The 24,301-nt window shown below is 40.5% G+C and overlaps 1 protein-coding gene across 2 annotated transcripts in view; it reads right to left on the reverse strand.

Annotated features, from left to right (window-relative positions):
- Window positions 1–24,301, reverse strand: part of FBN1 (fibrillin 1) — a 145,040-nt gene that overhangs the window by 113,040 nt on the left and 7,699 nt on the right. For both annotated transcript variants that reach the window (XR_005602806.1, XM_039557878.1), the window contains exons 3-6: window positions 17,264–17,346; window positions 16,262–16,360; window positions 9,334–9,429; window positions 7,707–7,802 (exon numbers count right to left, since the gene is read on the reverse strand). Coding sequence is in view for 1 of the 2 variants with exons in the window: in XM_039557878.1 (XP_039413812.1) it covers window positions 7,707–7,802; window positions 9,334–9,429; window positions 16,262–16,360; window positions 17,264–17,346 (374 nt within the window). In the remaining variant the exon portion in view is untranslated. The remainder of the gene's footprint in view (window positions 1–7,706; window positions 7,803–9,333; window positions 9,430–16,261; window positions 16,361–17,263; window positions 17,347–24,301) is intronic.

The raw sequence follows: 24,301 nt of genomic DNA on the forward strand, positions 1-24,301 counted from the left end.
GATCACTTGGTAAAGCCAGGCTTACTTGAGTTAAATGCTTTTTAAAAATTGAGTACACACTAAGTTAAACATTCAAGGACAAGTAAAACAGTCCTTTAGAATGGGAGATCTGTAACCTGAATTACACCACCAAGGAAAGAAATAAAGGCTATGGCACAGCAGACTGCCATTCCATTAGCCTACCTGTGCTAGTTTAGCTTGGGTAACGCCTGCAATGCATACAAAGTAAATCTATAAGATCGCAACCAAAAATCAGGTGCTTAAAAGGTTTCATATTTCTTTCTTAGAACATAAACCCACATGTGGATGTAACTGTAAACACACATGCACTTTTAATAACTTTCACGCTTTTTTAAAATTACTTATCCCTAGCCTTTGCACACCTTCCTACAAAGGGAAATATTAACTCTTGGTTTTTTTATGTAGCAAAATTCCACCTTTATCCAAAAGAAGTTTCTTCTGGATAAAGAGTGCAAAGCCAGGCTGTTTTACAGCATAGCAGAATTTGGATATTTCTCTCAGGGCTCCTTTCTTTTCAGACCTTATTTAGGCCTCTTTTCTTTTCCTACAGCATTTCTCTGAAGTGCCAAACTGTACAAGCTGTCACGAAAAAAATTATAAAAACTACTCAGTCATTATTCGTGAACCTCTCAAGGGAAACTGGAAGTGCGAATGTGCCTGTCCTTACAGCTGCTCTTAGGTAGTTGTTTCCCACAATTTTTTGCAGCTTTTATGCTCATATAGGACAGATCTCTTTCTAAATCTAACAGTTTACTTCAGAAAAGTTTTAATTTTTACAGAGATTTCAACAGCTCTGTTACAAATATGTAGCAAATAAACTTACATGTGTCAAAACACTTGCACTGGCCACTTTGAGCACCTCTGTTTAAGATGCATTTTCATTAGCATTTTGCAGCTGACCTACATAAAAGAATTGTTTTACTTGGAAGTGCCTTTGTCAGTTTATCCTTTCATTAGGTTACATCTATGTTTTAAAAGAGGTTTCTCGTCTTTGTTAGAACTGACCATCAAGACAGTTTTAGATCACTTACAAAAACAAGAGAGAAAAAAAAGTCACAAACTTGACTGAGGCATCATGCATACTGATATTTGTCTCTGTGGCAACTTTAACAAAAATTCTCAGCTTACCAGCCCAACAAGAAAAAATGCTATGAATGGATGATTCACAAGGAAACATTTGTTTTCACTGTAACAAATAAGAGGATTTCAGGTAGTGGTGCTTTCTTATGTCAAAATATATTACAGCCCAGAGAAAAAGGAATCATTTTCTCCATAAACAGCTAAGTAGGCATTGTTAGGTAAGTTCTCAGCTGCATTTACTCACTCCCTATGTCATGTCCAACTCCGGGAGCCACCATTTCAAAGGCACCTTTTCTCTGGAAAGTTCCAAGACAAATCAGTTGTGCCCAGCTTTTTCATTTTCTACAAGTTTTGGCTGAAATTAGAAAAATGGACCTGGTACAGTGGTACTAAAAGGTGAAGAACAGCTTGAAGACACTCATTCTGAAGGCCTGGAACACTGCAGAGCACAGATCTGGCAGTATAGGCCATTTAGGGAAGTTACAGCTTTCAACTGTCTGCACTGTGTATACAGAAGTCATATCTGTATGACCTGCATGTAACATCCCATAATGAAACAAACATAGACATCTCTCTGTGTAGGTAACTTCTTCAAAGCCTCTCCTCCACTCTTCATTTCTTAAGACACTACCAGACAGACTGCAAGTACCATGTGCAGGCAAAGCCAGTGCAAGGTCCAGCCCAGCTGCAGTGAAAGCTGAACCCAATTTCTTGCAGAGCAAACAGGAGCCAGAGGCTGCCAGCACAACTGGCAGCAGCAGTCAGGTTCAACAACAAAGCTGTTTCCAGTACCAGAAGAATGATCTAGTGACTTTCCTGTGAGTCCTTTCAATGTCCTACATGCAAAAACCAAACCTTACAGATTAGAACAATGCAGCTATTTCATTCAAATGTTTTTATGATAATATAGACTCCACAATTTGTGATTAAATTTGTATGCATCTCCACTGCTACAACTAAAATCAGAACAAAGCAAAGTCCAAACAATACTTCACTGCACATCTAAAGGTCAGTGTCCTTAGCAGCCAATCAAGAAGGCATGGAAATATAAAAAGGTCTGCCAAATAGTTGAATGAAAACTTTAGATTTGTTTGACTGAAATCAAAACTCAATTTGGAACAAAATGTAAATGTTCAGCTTCATGTACAAAAGCTGGAGCCCTAACATCTCACAAGAGACCTAAGCCATATGTAATCATTTATGGATCTTGATTAAGCTTATAAGCATGTATCTGAAGAAACATTTTAAAACTTGCTATGTGATATTTTAAGACACAGAAAGCATAGAGCAAGCAACACAGGACCAGTTATGGGGGGTATCTGCAAGGACTAGAACAATGGATAAAAGCCTTCCTATACACAAGACCCCTAAAAATGCTTTTTGGCATCAAATAACAGACTGAGCTGAGTCCTGAGTTCTGATCTAGAGATCTGTTGATTGCATTGTGAAGTATTACAAACCACCTTAAATCACACACAATCATTCTGTAGAGGCTGACTTCTCCACCATAAAGCTGCAACTTAAATTTTAAAAATTGAAAAACTCATCCAGTTATCTCAACCTCTTTTATAAAAAAGATAATCCAAAAAAATTTTTATTCTGAAACTGTAAGACATCAAGAGTGACAACATATATTGAAATTATTTTAAAGTCAGTAAAGCATCACTCTGTGATTGAATATATCGATCTTCAGCCTGAAGCCATTTTTCATAACTTTTCAGGGGGAAAAACATGTGCAAGAGTCCTTATTGCAGGCCTTCAAGTTTAGCCATCTTTCAGTTTTCTGCTATAGCACTGTACACGCATTCATGTTACATGGCTGCAGAAAGTACATGCCTATGTCAACAGATGTGTTTCTTGGAAGAAAGCTGCAGAAATCAAGTTTATTCAAATGTTTGCCAGCTACCATATGCTGCAATACTACTTTAAATGCAACATAAGGCTTTGGGAACATACTTTTACTCCTATCTACACTTTGTTATTTACTTTCCATTTAGACTAAATACCAGAGACGGGGCACACTAAGGGGTGCAGTGTCCTCTTTGTAAAAACATTCTACCCGTTGTAGTATTTAGAAAGAAAAAAAAAATATACAGAGCCCTACATTACTCCTGACCACTTTCAGCAGCTGCACTTTCATAGAGAGGCTCTGGGAAAGATATTTTTACATATGGCATTAATTCCGGGAACTTTTAATAATGGCCAAATATAATTAAAAATTATGCAAAAATTCCTGCCATGAAGAGAGCAGTACAGAAACGACTCTGTTTGAAGAAAAAGCAATCGTTTGCTCATATTCTGAGTCCATAAAAAAACAAAACACACGTGGTACGTTTTTAATATTTGAACTACATCAGGCCCGATTCTGCTCCTATGTGAAGCAAGTGGCAAAACGCCAGAATGCAGCAGGATTGAGCCCCTAATGTTGTCACAAGCATTCAAATAAACAAACAGGGCTGTAACACATTCTAAGCTTCCACTGTGTTCCTCTAAATGAATCCAGACAGAAAAAGAAAAGCACATTTAATTGCGTTTCTGCAATACAAGGATAACAACAATGTACAATCTTCTATATAGAACTCACCCTCTTACAGTATTATCACCCAAATGTCCAAAGAGAAACAGTTTTGAAGAGTCAAGAAAGCCTTTGTGCACAAATCTGCAGGCAGCTCTACCAAATCTGATAGGGCTGCTTGATCTCCCTGAGCTCCTAACATCAATTTTTCCTCTAGACTTTCATAAAGTGCAGGATACAGGGATGTTTTCACATGACCCAAACGTGGGCATCTCCCATAGCCAGCTAAATCCCCTAGGCTCTTTTACAGACAATAGAAAGAGCTGGCGATGTTCTGAATCATCCTCAGGGGAACATAAGCTAAGTCTCTGCTTTCAGTCTCTTCAGCAACTCTAAAAGAAACTGCAGAATGTGTAACTCACTCAAGTTATTCAGCATTAACATTCAAATGGCATAAAGATGGCATCCAGTTTTGAACCAGTGGGAGGAATTTTGCTTTGCCCACATCTTCATTTTCTGCTATCTGTGATTTCTTTTCATCAATAATATGACTACGGATAAGCTAAAAGCTGAGTGCATCTCTCAGATCTTAACTCTGAAAGCTCGGGCCAAAAGCCAGCAAGGCCCTTAAGCACTTGCATAATTCTAGGCATATTGACATCTCGGGTTTGAATTTAAAGGCATGTCAAAGCCCATCACTGGACCACCGCCAGAGAACTCAGCACCTTCCTAAAAGAAATCCCTGAAGTTCAACTTCTAACTGAGACAATGTCTTTGAAATATTTTCCTTCCTGGGCTGTGTATTTTAAATGTCTTAAATGGCTGTAGGAAGCATTCCCAACTCTGCTACACTTTTACTGCTGAGTTTATGTCAAGTCCACCTTTTCGAACATTATTCCACAGAAAGGCCAGGTCTGTTGTTTTATGATACAGCTGCATACACTTGACACTATGTCCAGGCAGCTTCTCCCACTCTGGAAAGGAGCCAAACACCACACACAACAGCTTAGGAGTTAATGATACCTGTGCACCACTTGCAGCATGACAAAGTTGTCGATCCAGCTCTGGTGAAGCCTGTCTCACCAGTGACATGGTATGCACTCCCAGAACATGAAGAGGAACTCCAGTGATAAAAGTGAATCTCAAAATTCCTTGTGTGCATGTCTGTAGTGCTTTACACAAAGATTAACACTTCTAAGACATACAAAAAAGCAATTTGTCTGCCAAAACTGTCCAAGGCCAGCTGCAACCCTCTCGAAGAATGACTGAATAAATACATAGAAATACTCATGCCACAAATTTGATGGAGTTTGCCGCACTGTGAAAGCAGTGAGTCTAAAGCCCTTCATTGTGCATGTACTTGATGCTACTGACCTACACAGAAGTCTTGTAGATCTTCATTAACAATCACATGGTCAGCATTTACTGAGGTAATATATGGAAAAACTACTTAAAACAGTAGACACAGAACTACACATCTTGTCTCTGTATCTAAGAAACTGGATCTAATTTTGTTCCAACCACCTGCAACATTTTAAGTGTTTTCCCTATCGGATTATTAGAATAACCCCACGTGTTTGGTTGCCTTGACATTGTTTTATTCAAGTCAGTTCTAAGTTACGACGTATGTGGCAAAGGCTGGAACATTCTTTGGTGTGTGACATATGTGCCACAAACACTCTTTGATTGTTACTGTTAGTTGATGTTTGTAGAGAAAAGCACTGGGTGATACACAGCAGTAAATTACTTCCATAACTGTTAGTTTGTGGGATGGCATAACCTAGAAGTCAAACCACAGCCAAACAGATGGAGAATGTGTACGCCACAAAACTGTATCACTTCACATTATGTTTATATCCAGAAATGGTGTTTTCAAAAGAATCTGCTTCTCCCGCTTCCCCCAGAAATGGCATAGTTTAAGAGACTGTTTCTCTTGAGTATTTTCCTTTCCCCCCTGCTTCCATGCACAGAGATGCTTTGGTTTTGTTGTTTTGCTTCCTCCCCTCTTTCTTTTCTTTCTAATAAACACACGATTTTACTCTACAAGGCATGAATCTTGTCAATTTACTGGCTACAATCCATTCACATGTACATCAGAAGCCCACCAGGGAGTGTCAAATCCACAGAACTTTCCAAAGCTAGATTCAACATACGGACCTCTTACTTAGCTGACAGCTGTGTCAAATCATATGCAGCCAGACAACTCCCCAGTGACCACACAGGTGCATGTGCTGAACAAGGCAAGTTATTCTAAGACCAAGATTAGTTTATACTTGAAAAGTTATCTTCAGAAAAAGCTTTTCTCATGGCATAATGCGATTCTGAGACCAAAAACCACCACACCCTTTTTAGAGGAGGGGAACATATTAGCTCAGCTAGGTAGAGAGGCTGCAGGAAATCTGTGAAAGCAGCCAAATTTCAGAGGGTTTCTGGGAAGATATGACAATCATTTGGCCTCAACATAGCAAGCGAGCATTAACCAGGAATACTACAGCTCATTCATGTCCATTTTCTCTTTTATTGATAACTGTAAAATCAAACACGTTTTAAGTAAAAAACTGCCTATGGACAAAGCATGTAAGTTACAGATTTCCACCTCAGTTGTGCTCAACAGCATGCATGTAATTTCAGGACAGCTTGACTTGGCTCAAATGGCTCTGTGCCACCAGTTTCTCACTCCGCCCACCCCCAGGAAGGAGCCCTGAGGGACAGGACTGAAGCTGTTACCAGGATTCCGCCTAGAAACTCGCCCTAATGATGTGGAGTCAAACTGGTCTCGGATCAGGCAACACAGAAGTAGCACTGAACAATCTTCTTCTGAACTTACACTTTACACCTCCTCACCAGACTGAAGGCTCAAAAACTTCACCCATGAAGAACAAGCAGTAATTGCTTGAAATTCCAAGTCCTTGCAGCAATATTCAGCATATTCTCACCTATAAGCATTTATTCTCTTCAAACTGAGGAATTTTAACCTAATTTCCCATTCCTCTTACTCCTCCTCCAGCAGTGAGATCCCATGATTCAGAACAGAGCTACTTTTCAATCTTTGGAAAAAATTCGCCACTGGTTTGAACTACTTTTATAACATCTGAGTGGACAACTGGCAAGACTTCACACAGTGCCAACACAGCAATTTTATCTACTGTAGGGAGTGCAGGAAATACCTGCTTCATCCTACCATCTGTTTTAGCACAGAACAAAAAGCTTTGGTCCCCTCAGAGTTGTTGTTCTGTATCACCCACCTATGCTGCCCACATAAAAAAGCCAACCATTACTCCTCCAGGAGCAGCACTAATAGCAGAGATCATCTGACACGCTCATTGACAGAAATTTCATGTGCTAATGAAATCTACATCCTCTGCATGGAAACCCAAAATTAGATTATTGATGTCTATTCTGTCCCAGCTTCACAGATATGTAACACAACCTATTTTATGAGTAGTATGCATGAATTTCCAACTACACAGACCAACTGCTCAGACAAATGAAAGTATTTTATTTGTCTTTTTATAAAACTCAACAGGATTATACCTAAATATTGTCCACTACACTGCTCACAAATGAAACATTAAATTGGTTTAATAACCCTGAAAAAAATCCACATACCATATAAGGCAGTTGGTATAGCTGTGTTTTCACTTGAAGACTATCACTATGGATATGCAACTAAAAAGCTAAAATTGAAACAATAAATCTGTACAAAAAGGAAAAAAATTGAATAAACTCTGCAAAAGAAAACATAAAGACAGAGGCAAGATGCTACTTATCATGTCTATCAGATTCGAAGATCTTTTTTGATGACTTAGAAGTTTGAGCAAAAGCACACAAAAACTTTCATTTGCCACCTCTTCCACTGGAAGGGTTTCATCACAAAAAAGTAAACAGTTCCATCTGTGTTTCATCCTGGCCTCTATCCTTATGAAGTTCACATACTTCTAAAAATGCTGCTTAAAATTTATTTTCCTTCTTGAGACCACCAAAAACAAACACAACCAATTCAGCTATAGAATACAATAGGTAATAGCCCAACAACCCTACTGTCAGAGGTGTTGGAACATTATTATTCCCACTGATTTGGGGCACATACCTCTCTCACACTGGGGTCCAGTGAAGCCATACGTGCAAGCGCATCGGTTCGGAGCTACGCATCTCCCTCCATTCAGACATCCATTTTCACAGACAGCTGTACCAAAGGGAAGGCAAAAGTAATCTTTATTGAGCTATTTGCAGAAAGGCATGAAGGTCATACTTGACCAACTTAGGCAAACTGGTAAAAATGGTAAACATGACAGCACACCAAACTCTTTTCCTAGAATCTACTTAATGACCTTTTACTACTTCCTGGCCTCATTAGTACCATGAACTCATCTTTTCAAGGGAGCGTAACACAAATACAGGAACCACCACAGCTTTTCTGACCTCTTAGAGCCTTTCTCTTTGGGATAGCTAGACAATCCTGTAACTTCAAAATAACATCTCTTTCAAACTTGCAACAAATTCCCTTGGGGTAACACTGATAGAGACTGCACAAAGAAGATGCAGAGGAATATTTCATCTCTAAATCTTCAAAAATGTATTTGTTCCTCCTATAATAATCCAGTATTAAAAGGCTGTTTGCTGATTAATTGCTATTAATTAGGATAGCAAAATGTAATCAATATCTATTCCATGTTAATTCAAGATACTCTTCCCCTGTATGATGTCGTCACTGGCTTCAGAGCTCAATTTTTTTATAATGAACTCCAAAAGCAGTTGCTCTCAAAAATAATCAGAAAATACAACATGCACATGAAAAAGGAGATTTTAAACACAAATTGATGCCCATTGAGTAATGTTATTCTTTGTTTCACTTCACATTTACTTCAGTAGATAGAAGATTTCCATTTATCCTCTTTTATCCACTTGGTATTTCACAGTGAAGGCAGAAATAAATTCTTAATCCTTTCACCATGTGATCCTCCTCCAGATTATTAGGGTAAATTCCTAGTCCCACTGAAGTTCATGTAAAGTGTGCCATTGATTTTGACAGAGCACAAAAGGTTTTCATTAAATGAGCTAAACACATTTTCTGTGTCAGACCAATAGCTCACTAGATAGCAACATGACAGCCTTGGTTAAAAGCAGTGTCTACATCCTTATTTGAGTTACTTCACAGCATTCCAGCCAAGAAGAACAAGAGAGCACCAGAGTCAGTTTGGGAGAGATTTCAAGCAGCAGATCCAGGAATGCTTTTGGCTAAGGACTCACTGAGCAAATAAAAAAGTCTGTCGATCAACTCTAATAAGACAGCATCAAAATTTCTAGAGCATACTAGCTAAGTCTGATGCAAACCCTGAAATGAAAACAAGACTTTGTATTAAAAATCTTCATTTTATCTATAAAATGGAAACTGAATCCCATGTAAAATTTACACCTATGACCCATTGCTCTAGTGGGTGAAAAGTCCTGGAGGTCAGTGGGAATTACAGTAGTGTGAGAACTACAGGATCAAGTTATATCCAATTGTTAAGAAGTCACATGATGCTTATTTTAATAATCTTGATCAGTAAGAATTCACTCAGCATTCATTTCAAAGTCACGTGTTTTTCTGTAAAATTGCACTATACCTGATCAAAAACCAGCTCAACAGCATCTGAAATTTAGTGCTAAAGGGTGTCCACTCCACATATCACAGAATCACTTCACAGTATGTACATTCCTAGGAGTGTACTTACGCTGTCCACAGTGTGTTCCTGTATAACCCTTCTGACAGAGGCAATGGTCATCACTGCAGCTACCTCCATTCATGCACCGGATGTTACAGTGTTGGACTTGAAAGGAAAAGAGATTTTCCTCAGTTAAATGGAACCAGTCAGAAACACTTTACTGTTTGCTAAAGGACTATTTTTTTTCAGGGATTGATTCTGTGAAACAAGAAGTATTAGAAGTCAAGAATGCACATTTTAGGACAGATACTTAGAATGGCACTACAGAACACAGTATACAGTTCCTAAGGAATATAGGACATGGTGCAAAGATTTGATGCACTCTCTCATTCAAATGAAGTCAAAGGCATTTCATATGAGCATAAATCCTCAACATTTCTTTCCTAGTTTGCAATTATGAGAAAAAGCCTTCAATAAGGGAAAAGTACTAAACTTCTAGCAGACAGCACCATTATAGAAAGGGAGTCTTATCATCTGGGAAGGGGGGAGGGAAGTATTAAAGGGAAGCATATAAGGAAGTTCCTGAAGACACCCCTGTTCTGCCAACACATGCAACACCAGAAGCTGACCTGGCCAGGCAGGACTTCTTGCATAAAAAGGAGAAATAACAGAGTGATCTTTTTCTGTATGCCGACTGTGGGCTCACCCCTCCAGTAGAGTTTGCTTGGGAGCTGCAGAGCTCACAGACAGCACTTCCCCAGAGCCAACAACCTTCCCCTGCCAAGGGCAGAGACAGGGGAGCAGCAGCACACTCTCCTCAGCTGCAGTTCCACCACTTATAATGGTTAACAGGCAGCTTAAGCCCCATGCCAGTAAAGCATAATATCTCTGCTGCATTTTTCTAGTAATAGGAGCAAATAGATTTCTTAACTAGATGTTGGGAGCAACTAAAAGTATGTCAGGCTCTTCATCAGGCATAGAGAAGTGGGCAGGTCTCCCAAAAAAGTGAAGTTCTTACAGGTCCTGCTGTCCAACACAGCTGTGAACTGGGGCCTGCACTCCAGTAAGCAGCTGGGAAATGGTTTTCCTCTTAACAGGAACCACATGAAAGGCTCCTCCCCAGATAGGATTACAGTCTGATCAGCATTTCAGTAGATTGTGATGGAGTACTGGATACCCACACCATGCTGTCTGAACTGCTCAGGACTGAAAAATGGAAATTGCATGTCCCGTCAGAGCCTGCAGCTAACAGGTGCCATGCCAAACACTGACTTTTTCATCTCACACTAAACCCTCAGGCATCATTTGGATTTTAACAGTTCAGAAGTATGTGAATAGATTTTTTTTTTAATTATTTTCAAGCAGAAGTAATAATTTTAACTGTACTGCCTTCTATAACAATATGAATCCACAAAACCAAAGTAAAACATACAACTGGAAAAAGAAGTTAAAGCAATCTAGCATTTAAAACACTAGTTATCTTAATTCTTCAATTATAAAAGCAAAAACTGTGTATTACATTTCTTATGTGTCTAATAGTTATTATACATCTTTGTTCTGCTTTGGATGTACTTCAGTACTTCAAGCAACAAAAATGTACTAACATTCCTCAATAAAAAGTAAAATTGTCTGCAAATACAGAGTGAATATCTGGTGAAGATTTTTGGACAGTGTCCTAAGTAGGTCAGAAAAAGGTGTATAGTTACTTTAAAATGTGTAGTTCAACTCAGCTTTATACAATCTTAGAAAAACAGAGGGGATTACAAAAAGCATAGGAAATGATATCATCTGTCAAGCAGGGAAGGAACTTTAAAACCACAAACTGATTTCAATTAGAGCAAGCTATGCCAAGAGCTAATTTCCATTCCCACATGAAGACCAAAGCCATTTAAGTAGTTCGAACTACATTTGAGATAAAAAGGTTAACAGTAGCTTAAATGATGATTTTCATATTATTTGTTCATGTATAAATAAAGTGTATTTCCTCATTCTGGGATACACACACAAAGTTTCCATAACTTGTCTTACTCCTTCTTAAAAGAACTTTTCCAAGGTAAAATATTTCTTCCTCCATTTTAAACTAAAATAATTCTGGGAGACTGCTGGGACACCCAGTCATCTTTACTTAAATGAGCCCTTTAAGTCAGTGAGCTTTTTCCCCTATTACCAGGCAAGAGAATCAAAGACATACAGTCAGTAAACTAATTACTTATTTTCTGCCCTCTTTTGCGGGAATGTTGAAAAGATTACTTCCAAAGTCATACAGACTATTCTGTAATATTATCCTTCCAAAAGTTTACAGAAACACATTCAAAGGCTGTCTGGAGCTCAGATGATGATTTTAAAAATGCATTTTTGAAAACTAGCATATTAATGCAGGTCCAGGTTCTCTTTTCTCAGCTATATCAACAATTCCATTATTGTCAGTGGAGATATTCCGGTAAATGAAACAACCTGTTCCAAGATATCACACAGACAGAGATTCAAAAAAAAAGCACAGGAATTACCATAAGGCTGGTAAATCAATGCATAGAGCTTTGTCTTATCTTGGCACGCACAGGAAATGTTAACATTAATAAACGGTTGCTTTCAATCAATTGTTGTTCTTTTTCACATCCAATCTGTAAATGGTCTGCACTGGAAATGTCTGAAGTCAAAACAGGAATAACTGCAGGAACACAACTTTCTAAACCTGCAAAAGAGCCAGCAAGACCATACATAGCCACACGGGCTTCGCGTGTGGGCGACAGTCATGTTTTTTATCAAAGTGCTGCCCTCTTAAGCGTAAGAGCTCCTGACTTCTTAAATAAATACCCAGAAAAACTGAGTAAAGACTTCATCACACCCAGAGCACCACCACAACCGCTCACGAAACGTGCAGGAGCTCACCACGCAGACAGAAGGTAGCACAGGTGCCGTCTCCTCTGCAATCCCAAACTAAGAAACGTGAGGTGTGAGGGTCTGCAGTCCTCAGGTGGGAAAACCAGCGGAGCTGCTGGCCCAGCACCTCAGGCCGAGGGCGCGGCAGGGCAGCCAGCGGGCACCGCAGGAGAGGCCGGCTCTGCCTCTGTGCCACTGCCGAGGAAATGCTCCCAGCCCCGGCCGTGCATGACGCAGGGCTTTGCCTGCCAGGAGCTGTAAACAAGGAATGACGGCCTCATCGCATCCCAGATGCTCAGCGTGCTTTCTCTGTCAAGTGACTGAGTCAGGAGAGAGATGGCAGCTAGCGCTGAGGCGGGACATGGGCCTGCTGCCCTGCGGCCCTGCACACGGCACAGACAAAACCTGCAGTACCCTCAAAAACTCTGGGAACATTCGAAATTCAAGACCTTACACCACCTCTGACAGTAGCAGAACATAAGGCTGAGCTCCAGGTTTTACTGCCATTGAGCAGACACCTCCCATAGCACCCAAGGAGTGGGGTCCCAGGGCACGGAGCCAAGGCCCAGGCTCAGCCCCACACCACCGGCAGACACTGAGGAAGACTCCAGGCGGGAAGTCTCTGAGGAGGAGCTCAGTCCTTGGCTGTGCCTCTGACGCTGCTGGCAGAGGAGCAGAGCAGCCCCGCTCTGGACACGGACACTTGTCTCCACAGCTCTCACCCCGAGCACCCACCACAGCTCCCACTGCCTCTGTCACAGCTCCGTTCCTTCAGGGACAGCCCCATCGGCAAACGCCTTCCCTGTTTCAGCCAGCCCAAACCATTCTGACTACAGAAGCAAAACCAGGGGCTGAGCTCAGAGACAGACCTGACCCCTAACCCTGGGGGCAGCCTGACACCCTCCTCCTCATTTGCCCCCCCTCCCACAGGGACAGAGCAGCAGCTCTAACATGTGGCAGGATCACAGAGCACGAATGGAGCACAAAGAAGGGCCAGGTTGCAGCACCAACAGACACAGCCACAGCAGCCACAGCCCTGGTGCTGTGGGGACAGCAGTGAAGCCGCTGCCACCAGAGCTGGCAGAGCACAGAGTGCAGGACATCTCCCACAGCACAGAGTGTCACACATCTCCACACAGGTGCACCTGCAGCGTCAGAGCACCCACACAACAGAGCCAGCGGCACGGAGGCCTCCACACTTGGCACTCTTATCTCCAAGCCTGCTGTAAGCACACCCAAAAATTCACTAATTACACAGAAATAACCACTACTCGGCCAGCAAGTTTACTGATGTCACTAAAATCGCTGCTGAGAAAACCACCGGTTGATCTTTTCAACCACAAATCAGATTCCTAAAGCTGACTCTTAACCAGAAAAGTCCCAGCAACTGACCTGCAAAAGAATCAAACTTGGAGGCTTTGTTTTGCTCTCAAATCCACATGCTTTCCAATCTGCATTAAATATTTTATTTTGACAGACAACCAGAGTATAAAAGTCACTGTCAATTCAGTTTCTGTCTATGGACTACAAAACCCATACAGCATTTTTCTGCTGTAAAACCCATGCCCACTGCTGATTGAGTACTAAAGACGCACATAAAAATATCCAAAGGATACCTTAGACACATCTCATACATCAGAAGCTATACACTTAATTCTGAGAAATCATGGCATTTTCACTCATATTTGCTATTTTTATTTTGCATGTGACAAACACGTATCATTTACATTCAATTTTTAAATTATTTTAATTAGATTTTTTTCTTATTTTTTAGAACATATAATTAAAACAAGGTTTCATGAATGCATATTCTGTCAAAACACTGACTGTTACCAAAGGTAGTAGACAGTAACCATTTGATGTCCAAAGTTATTTTTTATGTTTACTTTGTTTTCTAATTGCAGATCTAAGTCATTGTGGTCTATTGTGTAAATACATATTCATGGGTTTTGTCTACAGTGCCAACAGAGCAAATGACTTACATAAAGTATGTTCTGTAAGTACTAATGATGTGCTAAATCATAAAAAATATTACCCAAGAGTGCACAGAAGCAGTGGAGTCTCTTCTCCCTACAACTTAAAAGATGCTTTTGCTTTTAGAATGAGTATGTTTTAATAAATAAACGGGATGTAAACACATACACAAAATGTATCTTACTGGAGAAACTGAACACAATATAAACCATATATATTTTAAGCCAACTGCTAAGTCTATCTGTAAAGTGTTAATACTTATACTGTATACAGAGAATCAACACTTAAAAGTAGGCAAACCTATGCAGCAATGTGAGGAAAATAATGTCAGCATAGATTAAGCCAATTCATACTTAGAAGTAATGGTCAACAACCAAATTAGCTAAGTCATATAGGCTTTAGAAGCTGCTTGATTAAACACTGTAGTAAAGCCCTGCACCCATTTATCTGTGCTACTCCAATGAAGGCTAAAACCACGGAGATCAATGGTAGAATATTTCAGAAAAAGAGCCACAAGAAGAACTGAAACGTTACTCATACTCTATTTTTCTTTTAAGTCTTGACTCATAAAAGACTTCAGTGTGGCCAAAGAAAAAAATGAGGTAATACTAAGGCCCACTTGTTCCTGCCTTTTACAAAGGTGCCAAAACATGTAACAGATACAGGGATATATCTCTCCTTCTGTGCCCTGAAGGGTACCTGGGAGAAGGTCACACCTTCCTTTACTGGCTAACAAGACTAAGGCATAAGCACCTGATAAAACAGTAGCTGCAAACCCAGGCAGGAACACATCACCACAATATTTGTGCAGCATTTTGCACCCTTCCCTCCCTCCAGCACTCTCTGGGAACTCCATAGCTCCAGATCTTCCTCATGCTGTCCTCTCCCTAACAGACATCACAGGAGCATGAGATGGGTTGAACTGCAAAGAACAATATTTACCATTTTAGTACATGCCATTCCATTACATTCTGCAGTTGTTAATGTTTTTCCACTGTTATTGCATAAAAAGGATGCTAAAACCACAAACTGAAACGGTCAGTTATGTGGGGAAATTCTTATCAACCAGGACAGCAAAAAAAAAGGCAAGGTAAAAAATACAGAAGCAAAGCAGACCACACACTGAGTCTCAAAAGACACTCAGAACTAAAAGGATGACCACTGTGCATAATATTACAGACCTCAGCGGAGTGCATCCCCCACTGACTTCTGTCAATATGTTGTTCAAATACTTATACGCATTTGTGGGAACCAGTCTCCCTCAAAATTCCTTCCAGAAACTTCACATTTTATAAAAAATTGACATCTTCTACATTCTAAGAGACAAGCATCATGTTCAAATGAGAATAGAGAGTACTTTACAGTTGGCATCTCAGGTATGAACTGTGCAAAATCCTACTTTATATCAAACACTCAACTCATATTTAGCCATTGAGTTATCTGTTCATTTAATGTATTTAATTTTACTTATTCTTCCCTGGCTCTGGAGAACCTTCCTTGAAAACCTGAAATACAAACATTTTTAGGAAAAGTCATCTCTTTGAAAAATTTCATTTCCAAAGCACCTTTGTTTTTCTGATGAACAGCTGTTCCACTTAAAAACGTTGTGCAACTCTGTACCTCTACTACCTACGAAAGTGTCACCTGAAGGAAGTCAGGAGTATTAGATTCAGAAGATATGTACCAAGCCTGGCAAGGAAATGCTCTAATGCTTGTAGGCCTAGGTATTAACATACAGCATGCATAGTGTCTGCTTTATAACCCTTGAAAGCTGAAGAAAATTACAAAGCATGTCAAGGTCAGCCAATTGTCAAGAGTCATCTCTCTTATCATTACAACTTTTTTGCTGTATACATGTGCATGTCTATCAGTGAACAGAGATAAGGCATTTTCCAGAAAGCAAGGAAGACTGGAATTAGTGTTACAAAGTGGCAAATGAAAAAAAAGAGTGTCTCCAATAGCCAGTCTCTGAGTCATTCTTCGGTTTCATCATAGGAAGCTACACTTCCCTTCCTGTGGTAAAAGTACGTCTGGTGACTCAGAAGTTATTTGTCTTAAATACTGACTACCAAACCATTTTACATACCTTAGTAGCTTCACAGAATAAAAAGAGCAATATCAGAGACACGGAAGAAATACTTACTTGATTTTGAACCACAGGAGGGGGCTATCTGACCATTTGGGCATGTGCACATGTTTGGTCTAGAGCAAAATCCATCCCCACAGGAATGTCTGCAGATTGCTATTAAGAAAACATAAATGCCTTTAAAATATGTCCCAAAAACCTCAAACACATAAAAAACCACCTGATAGAAAATCCAGTACCATAACATAAACACCCACAAACTCATTGGACTGCGTACAACAGATCCCAAAACAGTTCTTCCTGTTTATCTGCATCTTTATAGGGGGCAGTTAAGACCCAGACCTTCACCATCTGCTATGAAAAGGTCTGGGAACATGCCACAGGCTACACTAGATATGGGGAGATTTCCTTGGAAAAGTGAAACTCTTGTCCATTTTACCAGACTACCCTTGGAGGAAGGATGGCACTGAGGCAGCAGTACAATGCTTCCTTTATTTCTGCACCACACACATGCAAGAGCAGTAATTCCCATCTGACAGCACGCTGCTGCAGGATCTCTGCAAAGAGTCTTATCAGCCTTGGGCCAAGTGCCTTTAGGAGTTATTTCTAGTGTGCTGTTGTACTACATATGAATATGCATACATAGCACTACAGTGTATGCATGTATTTATACCCCTCTGTATGTATTTCAGGGATATGGTCCAAAGAAGTGGATAAAATGTACTTGCTGGCCTGATGCTGTTGCCTCCTTCCATTAACTTTAACAGATTAACATATTCCACTCACTCCCAAGAGTTCGCACACCCCTTGGAACCCTTTACCACAGACTTAAACAGAACATGTGGATGAGATTAATCTTTTGTTAAATACTGGTATCACATCGCTGTGTTGCAGCCCAAGAAATTCCATATATTAGCTTTGTATATATTTTAAATGGTAAAGAAATCATGTACAGCTGCTATTGAAAACATATAGAAACACATTTCTGTTCTGGTATACAATTAAAAACATCCTGAAACATAGAAGGACAAAGATAAACATGTAACTAGATTAACTTACGGACTATGCATTGGTTTCCACCAGGTAAAGTTTTCCATCCAGGGCAGCAGTAGGCATTGTAACGTGATCCACACACATTTGGTCTGGGGGAAAAAAAAAAGGATGAATTCTTATTTTTACTCAGAAATAAGTTTTAAAAGTAGAGGTATAAAACAGAAAAAGTAAATCACTGCAATACACATTTCAATAATTACATTTAGAAGTGCTGTATGTTTTCAGCCTGTATTTGTTGGGGTTTTCAGGTAACATACACTTATACAAATTAAAGATTACACTACAAGCACAAAATCAAATTGGTAGCATCTTAACAACAGGAACAGAATGGGCAAACCTTGTCTCACATCACTCCATATCTGAAGAAGTAAACACACAGGTTTTTTGAGCAAAACTCACACTTAAATACAAAATGAGGGATCCCATCCAGCATCATTAATAAGCACAAATTAAATCTAGTGCTCTTTGAGTGGTAATTTTTGAGCTTCCTGTTGCTTTCTCTTCTTACTCTAAAGCACTATTACTATTCCCTGTTTTGTCCATGAACAAAACTATGTATGTATGAGTGAAATGTGCCAACAAGAACATCAGCCAAATAAATGAGCCAAAATATGTTAATTCTTCATTAGGAAAAATTCCTTACTACCAAAACTAATCAAGGGTGGGGGTATATGTAGTGACACGGTCCTATGAAATGAGTATGAGGGGCCTACTACCCTCCCTACATGATGTATCCACAGGAATTTTTCTTTCCAACCCATTCCTCTCATCCACATTTACCCTGCCAAGTAACTTTATTACTAGAGTTTACAATGAAAGCTGACAGGACATGACACTATTCCTATCATTATTTTATTGGTAAAAATAGGGAAGTTTAAATGATTCTATGTCCCTCACAGATAATAGATTTTTTTTAATCTTGTCCTATTTATTTATTTAATATTTATTTAATGCATCTATCCATGCAAATAAAGCTAGTAAGAACAGCTTCAAAAATGAGAACATGTTCCTTCTTTTGTTTTATGCTTAATAATCTTAGCAGAGGAAAATGTTACAACCTCTATAAATATTGTGAGTTCCTAGGAACTGCTTTATTAAAATATTGTATACGGATTAGAGACAGATTTAAATGTTTACTGTTTTAGGAAAGGTTTCCTATTACTATTTTGTCCTTGGTCTTTCAGAAAGTTCTTCATTCCTAGTATTGCAATGTCTAAGTAAACAACAGTTACTTCATATGGTGAGGCAACTTAGGACAAACAATCTCAATACACGCAAACACTTCTTTATGCACGTTTTCTAACTAACAGAAGTTACATACTGTATTTATTTAGGGATATGCATTACTAATGCAATTTCAAGTATTCTGATTACACCAATTTCAGTGACACCTATTCTTTCCAACTACGGCCAGAAACTACTCTAAATTAAAGCAAGCACTACCATTACCAACTGGTTCTGGATAATTACAAAGTGGTAACTGAGGTGAATGTGAGCAACACAACTGGACTTGTTGGAGGGTCCTTTTCCCTTCCTGCAACTGATGTTACAGACTCAAAGTCTTATTCATTTAATTCCAGTGCATTCAGTTTTAGTAATGTCAGCTACTTCCCCGCAGGGCTATAACCATGTAACTTTTCCTAGAGTTCCCTGTTCATCAATGCCAAATGTTGCTCCACAATCATCTGCCAAGTAAGACTGGCAAGCAGACAAGTGAGATTGTTTTTCACCTTCTCCACTCAGAAGAAATAATGGAACTTATTAAGACAGATAGAATGGGTTTGTTGCTACCTGTTACAACCTAGAGGCATAAACCACCCATTTCCGACTCCAGTTGGTGAGGATCTGTAGAAGGCTGATCATAAAGCAATGTTTATGTACTCTGTCAAACTTCAGTCTCAGCAAGTACGTGGCTTTAGGAACCATCTGGTCCACGTTAAGAGTCAGGAGCAGATTTCTGTGTCACAGAGAAACCTGGTTTTAAAAATCTTTTTCCAAAATGGGACTCTGGAAAACCTGTATGTGCCAGCAACCATGAAGTCAGAGACCCTGAGAGCCTTGAAGCTGTCCACAGGGTAGGCTAAGCCATACACCCAGGAGGCTCCAACTCTGATGCAGCATGCTTAGCTTTGAAAAAAAAGAAGAAAAAAAGTCATCAAACTGTACTTCCATGGAACGGTTTGAGCCTGACAAGGGCATTTTCCAGTGGAACACTTTTTCGTCAGAAAGTTGCTGTCTAGCTTATAAAAGAAACCCATACTAAAGTCTGAATGCTACTTCTTTGAGACAGAGGGAGTGTTCTTAAATTGTGCATATTTGAAAAGTGACTTTGAAAATAATTCGTTTTAAATTCATTGGTATTTATGAGGTGATCAGACACTATAGCAATAAATCTCCATAAATAAATAAAGTATTTGAGGCAATAATAAATAATTTGCCTCATGTAAAATCATGGAAACTATCAATCAAATTGTAAAGGCTCTATCATTGTACTTACTTTAAACAGTTACCCACTTTGTGTTAAATAGAGCGTATTTTCCTGCTGATATTATAAGCTATGAATAAAGTGTTTTATATTCTCATAAAACTGTTTTCCTGAACAGCACTACAAACAGAATTCAGTTATAAAATCTGATTTGTAATAAAAAACAAGCAAAAGCATGTCTATACACCCTCAAAGCACCTACAGCACCTTCCTTTCACTCCAAAGCCCAGAGAAGGAAGAAAAACTCTCAGAACAAAGCTGTTACCATTGCAATTAGAAAAAAAAAAAAAAAAAGACAAGTCTTTCATTTTATTTTAGAGTCACTTAATGAACTTCTAAAGCATAAAAGGATTTCTGTAATGGTATGGTGCTGAGAGACTGGATGGCTGATGCCCAGAGTTTCATCAAAGATGTCCAAAGTAAACAAGATATTAGGTCTTTGATTAATGACACACAAGTAGAAATTCAGTAGTAAAGTGAGTTGAATTATCAAAAGGCATTAGACATGAGTCATCAACTAGAAAAATCTTGGAACAGCAGAGAGAAAAAGGTTCATCTGGAAATTCTGATAACTAACACTTGAGAGTGATAGGCTTGCATAGATATTGACAGCACCTGCGTGCACCTAACTAGAAGATATTCTTCTTCAGAAACAGCCACAGGGGCCCTACACCTCATTACGAAGTAAAGCCTTGTCTGTCCTTTCCCAGCGTGCGGGGAATGAGGCCGGGCAGAACCGCAGCACCGGCTCCTTGAGATGGACGCGCGCGGTCCTGCCCCGGCCAGCGCGGGGATGCAGCACAGCCTCCGGCTGTCACACACTCTCAAATAAAAGGTCCCCTTTCTCCACGGGGCAATACTGATGTCACCCACGGAAAGGACCGACTGGGTCTGTCCCTCCCGTGCTTCCAGACCTCTGTCTCAGCAGGGACGCGTGGCTGCCCGGCTCCCCCGACCTGCAGCCATCACCCAGGCACTGCGGGTGGATTGGCGGAGCGGCCACACGGAGGTAAAATAACGAGAACCAAATCACGCTAAGCTTGGCAGAGTCTTCTTATCAGCTATAACCAGGCAGCGAGGGTACGCGACAGCCAGGGAAGTGAGGGAGCTGTTCAAAAGCCCTGTGCGAAGCCGGCAGCAGCGAACAGCCAGCCCGGGAATGGAAGGGACACCTCCGGCGTTGGGACTGTCCCCTCGGGGTCCCGGCAGAGGCACGGCCGGAGCCCCGTGCTGCAGCCACCCGGGGGGGAGGGCGAATTCTGCACATCTCCGCTCTGCCCTGCCTGTGACCCCTCGAGGAAATTGCAGCCCTCTCCGGAAGAAAGCATTGCCCATCAGCAACTCCCATGGGAGGAAGAGTTTCTGGCACTGCTGTGAGCGAGGCTTCAGGCAGAAATTTTGTCAGCAGCACTGCCATGCACCGGCCAACGCTGGCGTAATCCGCGCTGAATCAAACCCAAAGCACGGGTCTCAAATAAATTAGACAGAGACCAGACAGAGTGGGCAGAGAACAGCTGAGAGAGCAAGAGAAACAGCTGATCATCATTTAGAGCTGAGCTGAGATGCAGGGATACTGGGAAGGGGTTCTCATTGCTCCCTCAACTCAATTTTCCTCTCCCTAGGAAAATACACAGGGATTCCTCCTTGCAAGAGAATGTTTCATGAAAAGCTTCTATTAACTATTTGGCTGCAGTGGTTAGCATATGTTTAACATAATGTAGGGACCCAGTTTTCTGGCAGAAAAATACAATTTAAAGCAATATCATCAGCCAATGGTTATTTTTAGAGAAGCCTTTGCCTATTTTTCTTCTTACGTGGGTAACTCTGGTAGCTGCTAAAACTGTACTCAGAACTATTTACTGATCATTTCCACATAAAATTGGAGTGATGCTTCCACACTTGCACTGGGGACTTAAAAAGAATGACAAACAGGAGGCTGGTCTTAAAAATGTGCTTGTCTGAGTCCAACCAATGTAATAAGAAATAGTAGTTAAGGCTCCAGAATGTGAAGATGAATAGCTTTTACTAGTAGGTTTCAAGAGAGACAAAATCAGATTGATACCTTTTGCTGTAAACCAGCTTTATGTACCTACCTAAACCTCTCAGTGTCTCCGAGTAAATACTAAAGGCACAGAGTGGCTCTGCTCTGCTGACTCCACTGGAGTTTTACTCAGCTTTCCCACAGAATCAAGAACTTCCACCACTGGAGAGAATCCAAACTTTAGTGGACACAGCCATGAGCAGCCTGATTTAAGTTCACCATGCTCTGGAGTAGAGGCTGGACGACATGGCCTTCCAAGATCCCTCCTCACTTAAATGACAGAAGCCAAGTATGCATAAATTAGAGGTCAGTATCTAAAGCAGCTCCTTTAACTGCGCTGGCACCTACCCCCTCCTCCAAGGAGCAGTGAGCAAAGCAGAACTGGGAAGGGAAGGTCTGGTTCCTAGTGGGATGCAGCAGTAACAGCTACAGCACATGACAGGCAGCAACCCTGACACAGCACTGAGCATCAAGGCCCAAGGAAGAAGCCTGGCTGTGCTCTGAACTCACCACTCTCAGCACATACACCCACAGACTGAAAAACTTAACTGTGCATTGGACAGAGACAAAAACACAGACACAGGTCTGCATTTAGCATGCATAAGGCTCATTTCCAGGTATCTCAAATAGTTTAAACAGGGGTTTATTTTCTGTTGTTTAGCTAAATATTATAAACATGGGATGTTTTTATCACTGTGCCCCTTTTAACCATTCAGTGAAGATCATTAAGAGAACCCTTGAAACTATTTATTTCAATCGTATAAAAGGAAAACCTACAAAACTATGCTAAACTCTGGAACAAACACAAAATTTAGTTTCTACTATACTATAAAGAATAAGCAGGCACTTTTAAGCAAAATGTATTTTTTACATACAAAGGATTGCATCTGATGAACTCATTTTTACACTGCAATAAGCAAGCCTGTGCCATGCAGAGAGCCTAATATGATAACTATTTCTCACTCTGACAGTAAGGATACTGCTGTCCCAGAATCCTGGCTCAGTTCAACTAAAAAAATAACACGCTGAGCAGCTCTACGGGTATCTTTGGCTCTGGCCTACGTGCAAGTCAAGAGTTCAAAATGACATGCAAGTTTCCTGCAGCAGCACTGAACACTTTTCTAACCCTAACCTCCATCACACTGTGACAGCTAAATACAGCAATCCAACAAGAGCATTTGACATTAAGAGAATTCTTCCACACTTGCTCTAAAAATCCAACCCTGTTTTTTGCAGGGACACGCTCATCTAACCTGACAGCCAGGCATTGTTCTCATTCATAGCCAGGGACAGACGCATTTCTGGCATGTATTCCTTTCATTGTTCCACTTGAGAATGTCAATGGGTCCAGCTCAAAACCCATCTACATGGCTGTATAAGACATGTAAAGTACAAGTATGTCACCACAAGGAACTATCTGCCAGGCCAGACAAGTGCAGCGGGTAAACAGGAAGGATCCATCAGGTATTTTCTTAAAACAAACACACACAAAAAACCCCAACCAAACTAAAAAGATATATTCAGAGGCCAAGAACTCTTTCCTATTTGGCAGCACTAAACAACGTGCCATGGGAAATGGATGTAACTGTGGGCTAAGGCAATGCTTAGCTGTCCAGATGTCACTTGCAACGGGAACAGGGAGAGATCATTTCACACCTCCAGGTCTACTTCCCACACTCACCATGTACCCACTAATGGTTATTGAGGAGGCAAACCTCTAACAGTTTCCCAAAGGAAAGCACACAGGGAACTCAGGATTTCTGCCAGCCCGTGCCCAAGCTAAGCAGCAACACAAGGGCTGGTGTGGGGCACGCTGGCCAGACAAGCCCAAGGCCAGCCAGCCCCTCGTTGAGGCTTCGCAGGAGGCTGCAGGCTGTGCTGGTGTCACCCACCATCCCCACTGTGGAGGACACCCAATACTCTAGGCAGTCTCCTATACCTGACACTTGCATCAATACTGTCAGAGAATGCCCTCAGGTGTTAAGCAATGCTATTAATTTGTGTATTAAGTGCTCTCCCTTAGGCTACTGAAGATTTATTCTAGGTAAGTTAGTATTTCTCCTCCTCCCTTCACTACACGCTATTCTAGCCTTTGTCTCTCTCCTTGCTGGGACAGTGACTCTATATTTTCAAAAGGCCAGTTACCTGCACATCTATCATAAGGAAACAGGAAAACCCCAATGATACAGATCCCACTGTTTTAGTTCAACTCGTCCCTAGCAGACACTAATTTATTCTGTACACAGGGAAGAGAAAAAGATGGAATATTAGTGGGAAAAACAAAGAAGAAAAGAGACAGGAAAATAATGTTCCTGAAAGGAAACGAATTTTAGTTTGAAACCTCAGCTGAACATCACTGGATATTCTGATGTCCTCCAGCAAAACATGAGAGAGAGAGAAGCTTGAAAAAGAGGATGAAAATGATTAAGACCGTAGACAAAAGAACTGTGGCTTTCATTTGGTATTTCTGAGGCTATAATGGTCATGAATCATTTCATAAAATGAGAAGTAGAAAGGA

This window comes from Corvus cornix, chromosome 10 (genome assembly GCF_000738735.6).
Source record: "Corvus cornix cornix isolate S_Up_H32 chromosome 10, ASM73873v5, whole genome shotgun sequence".
NCBI lineage: Eukaryota > Metazoa > Chordata > Aves > Passeriformes > Corvidae > Corvus > Corvus cornix.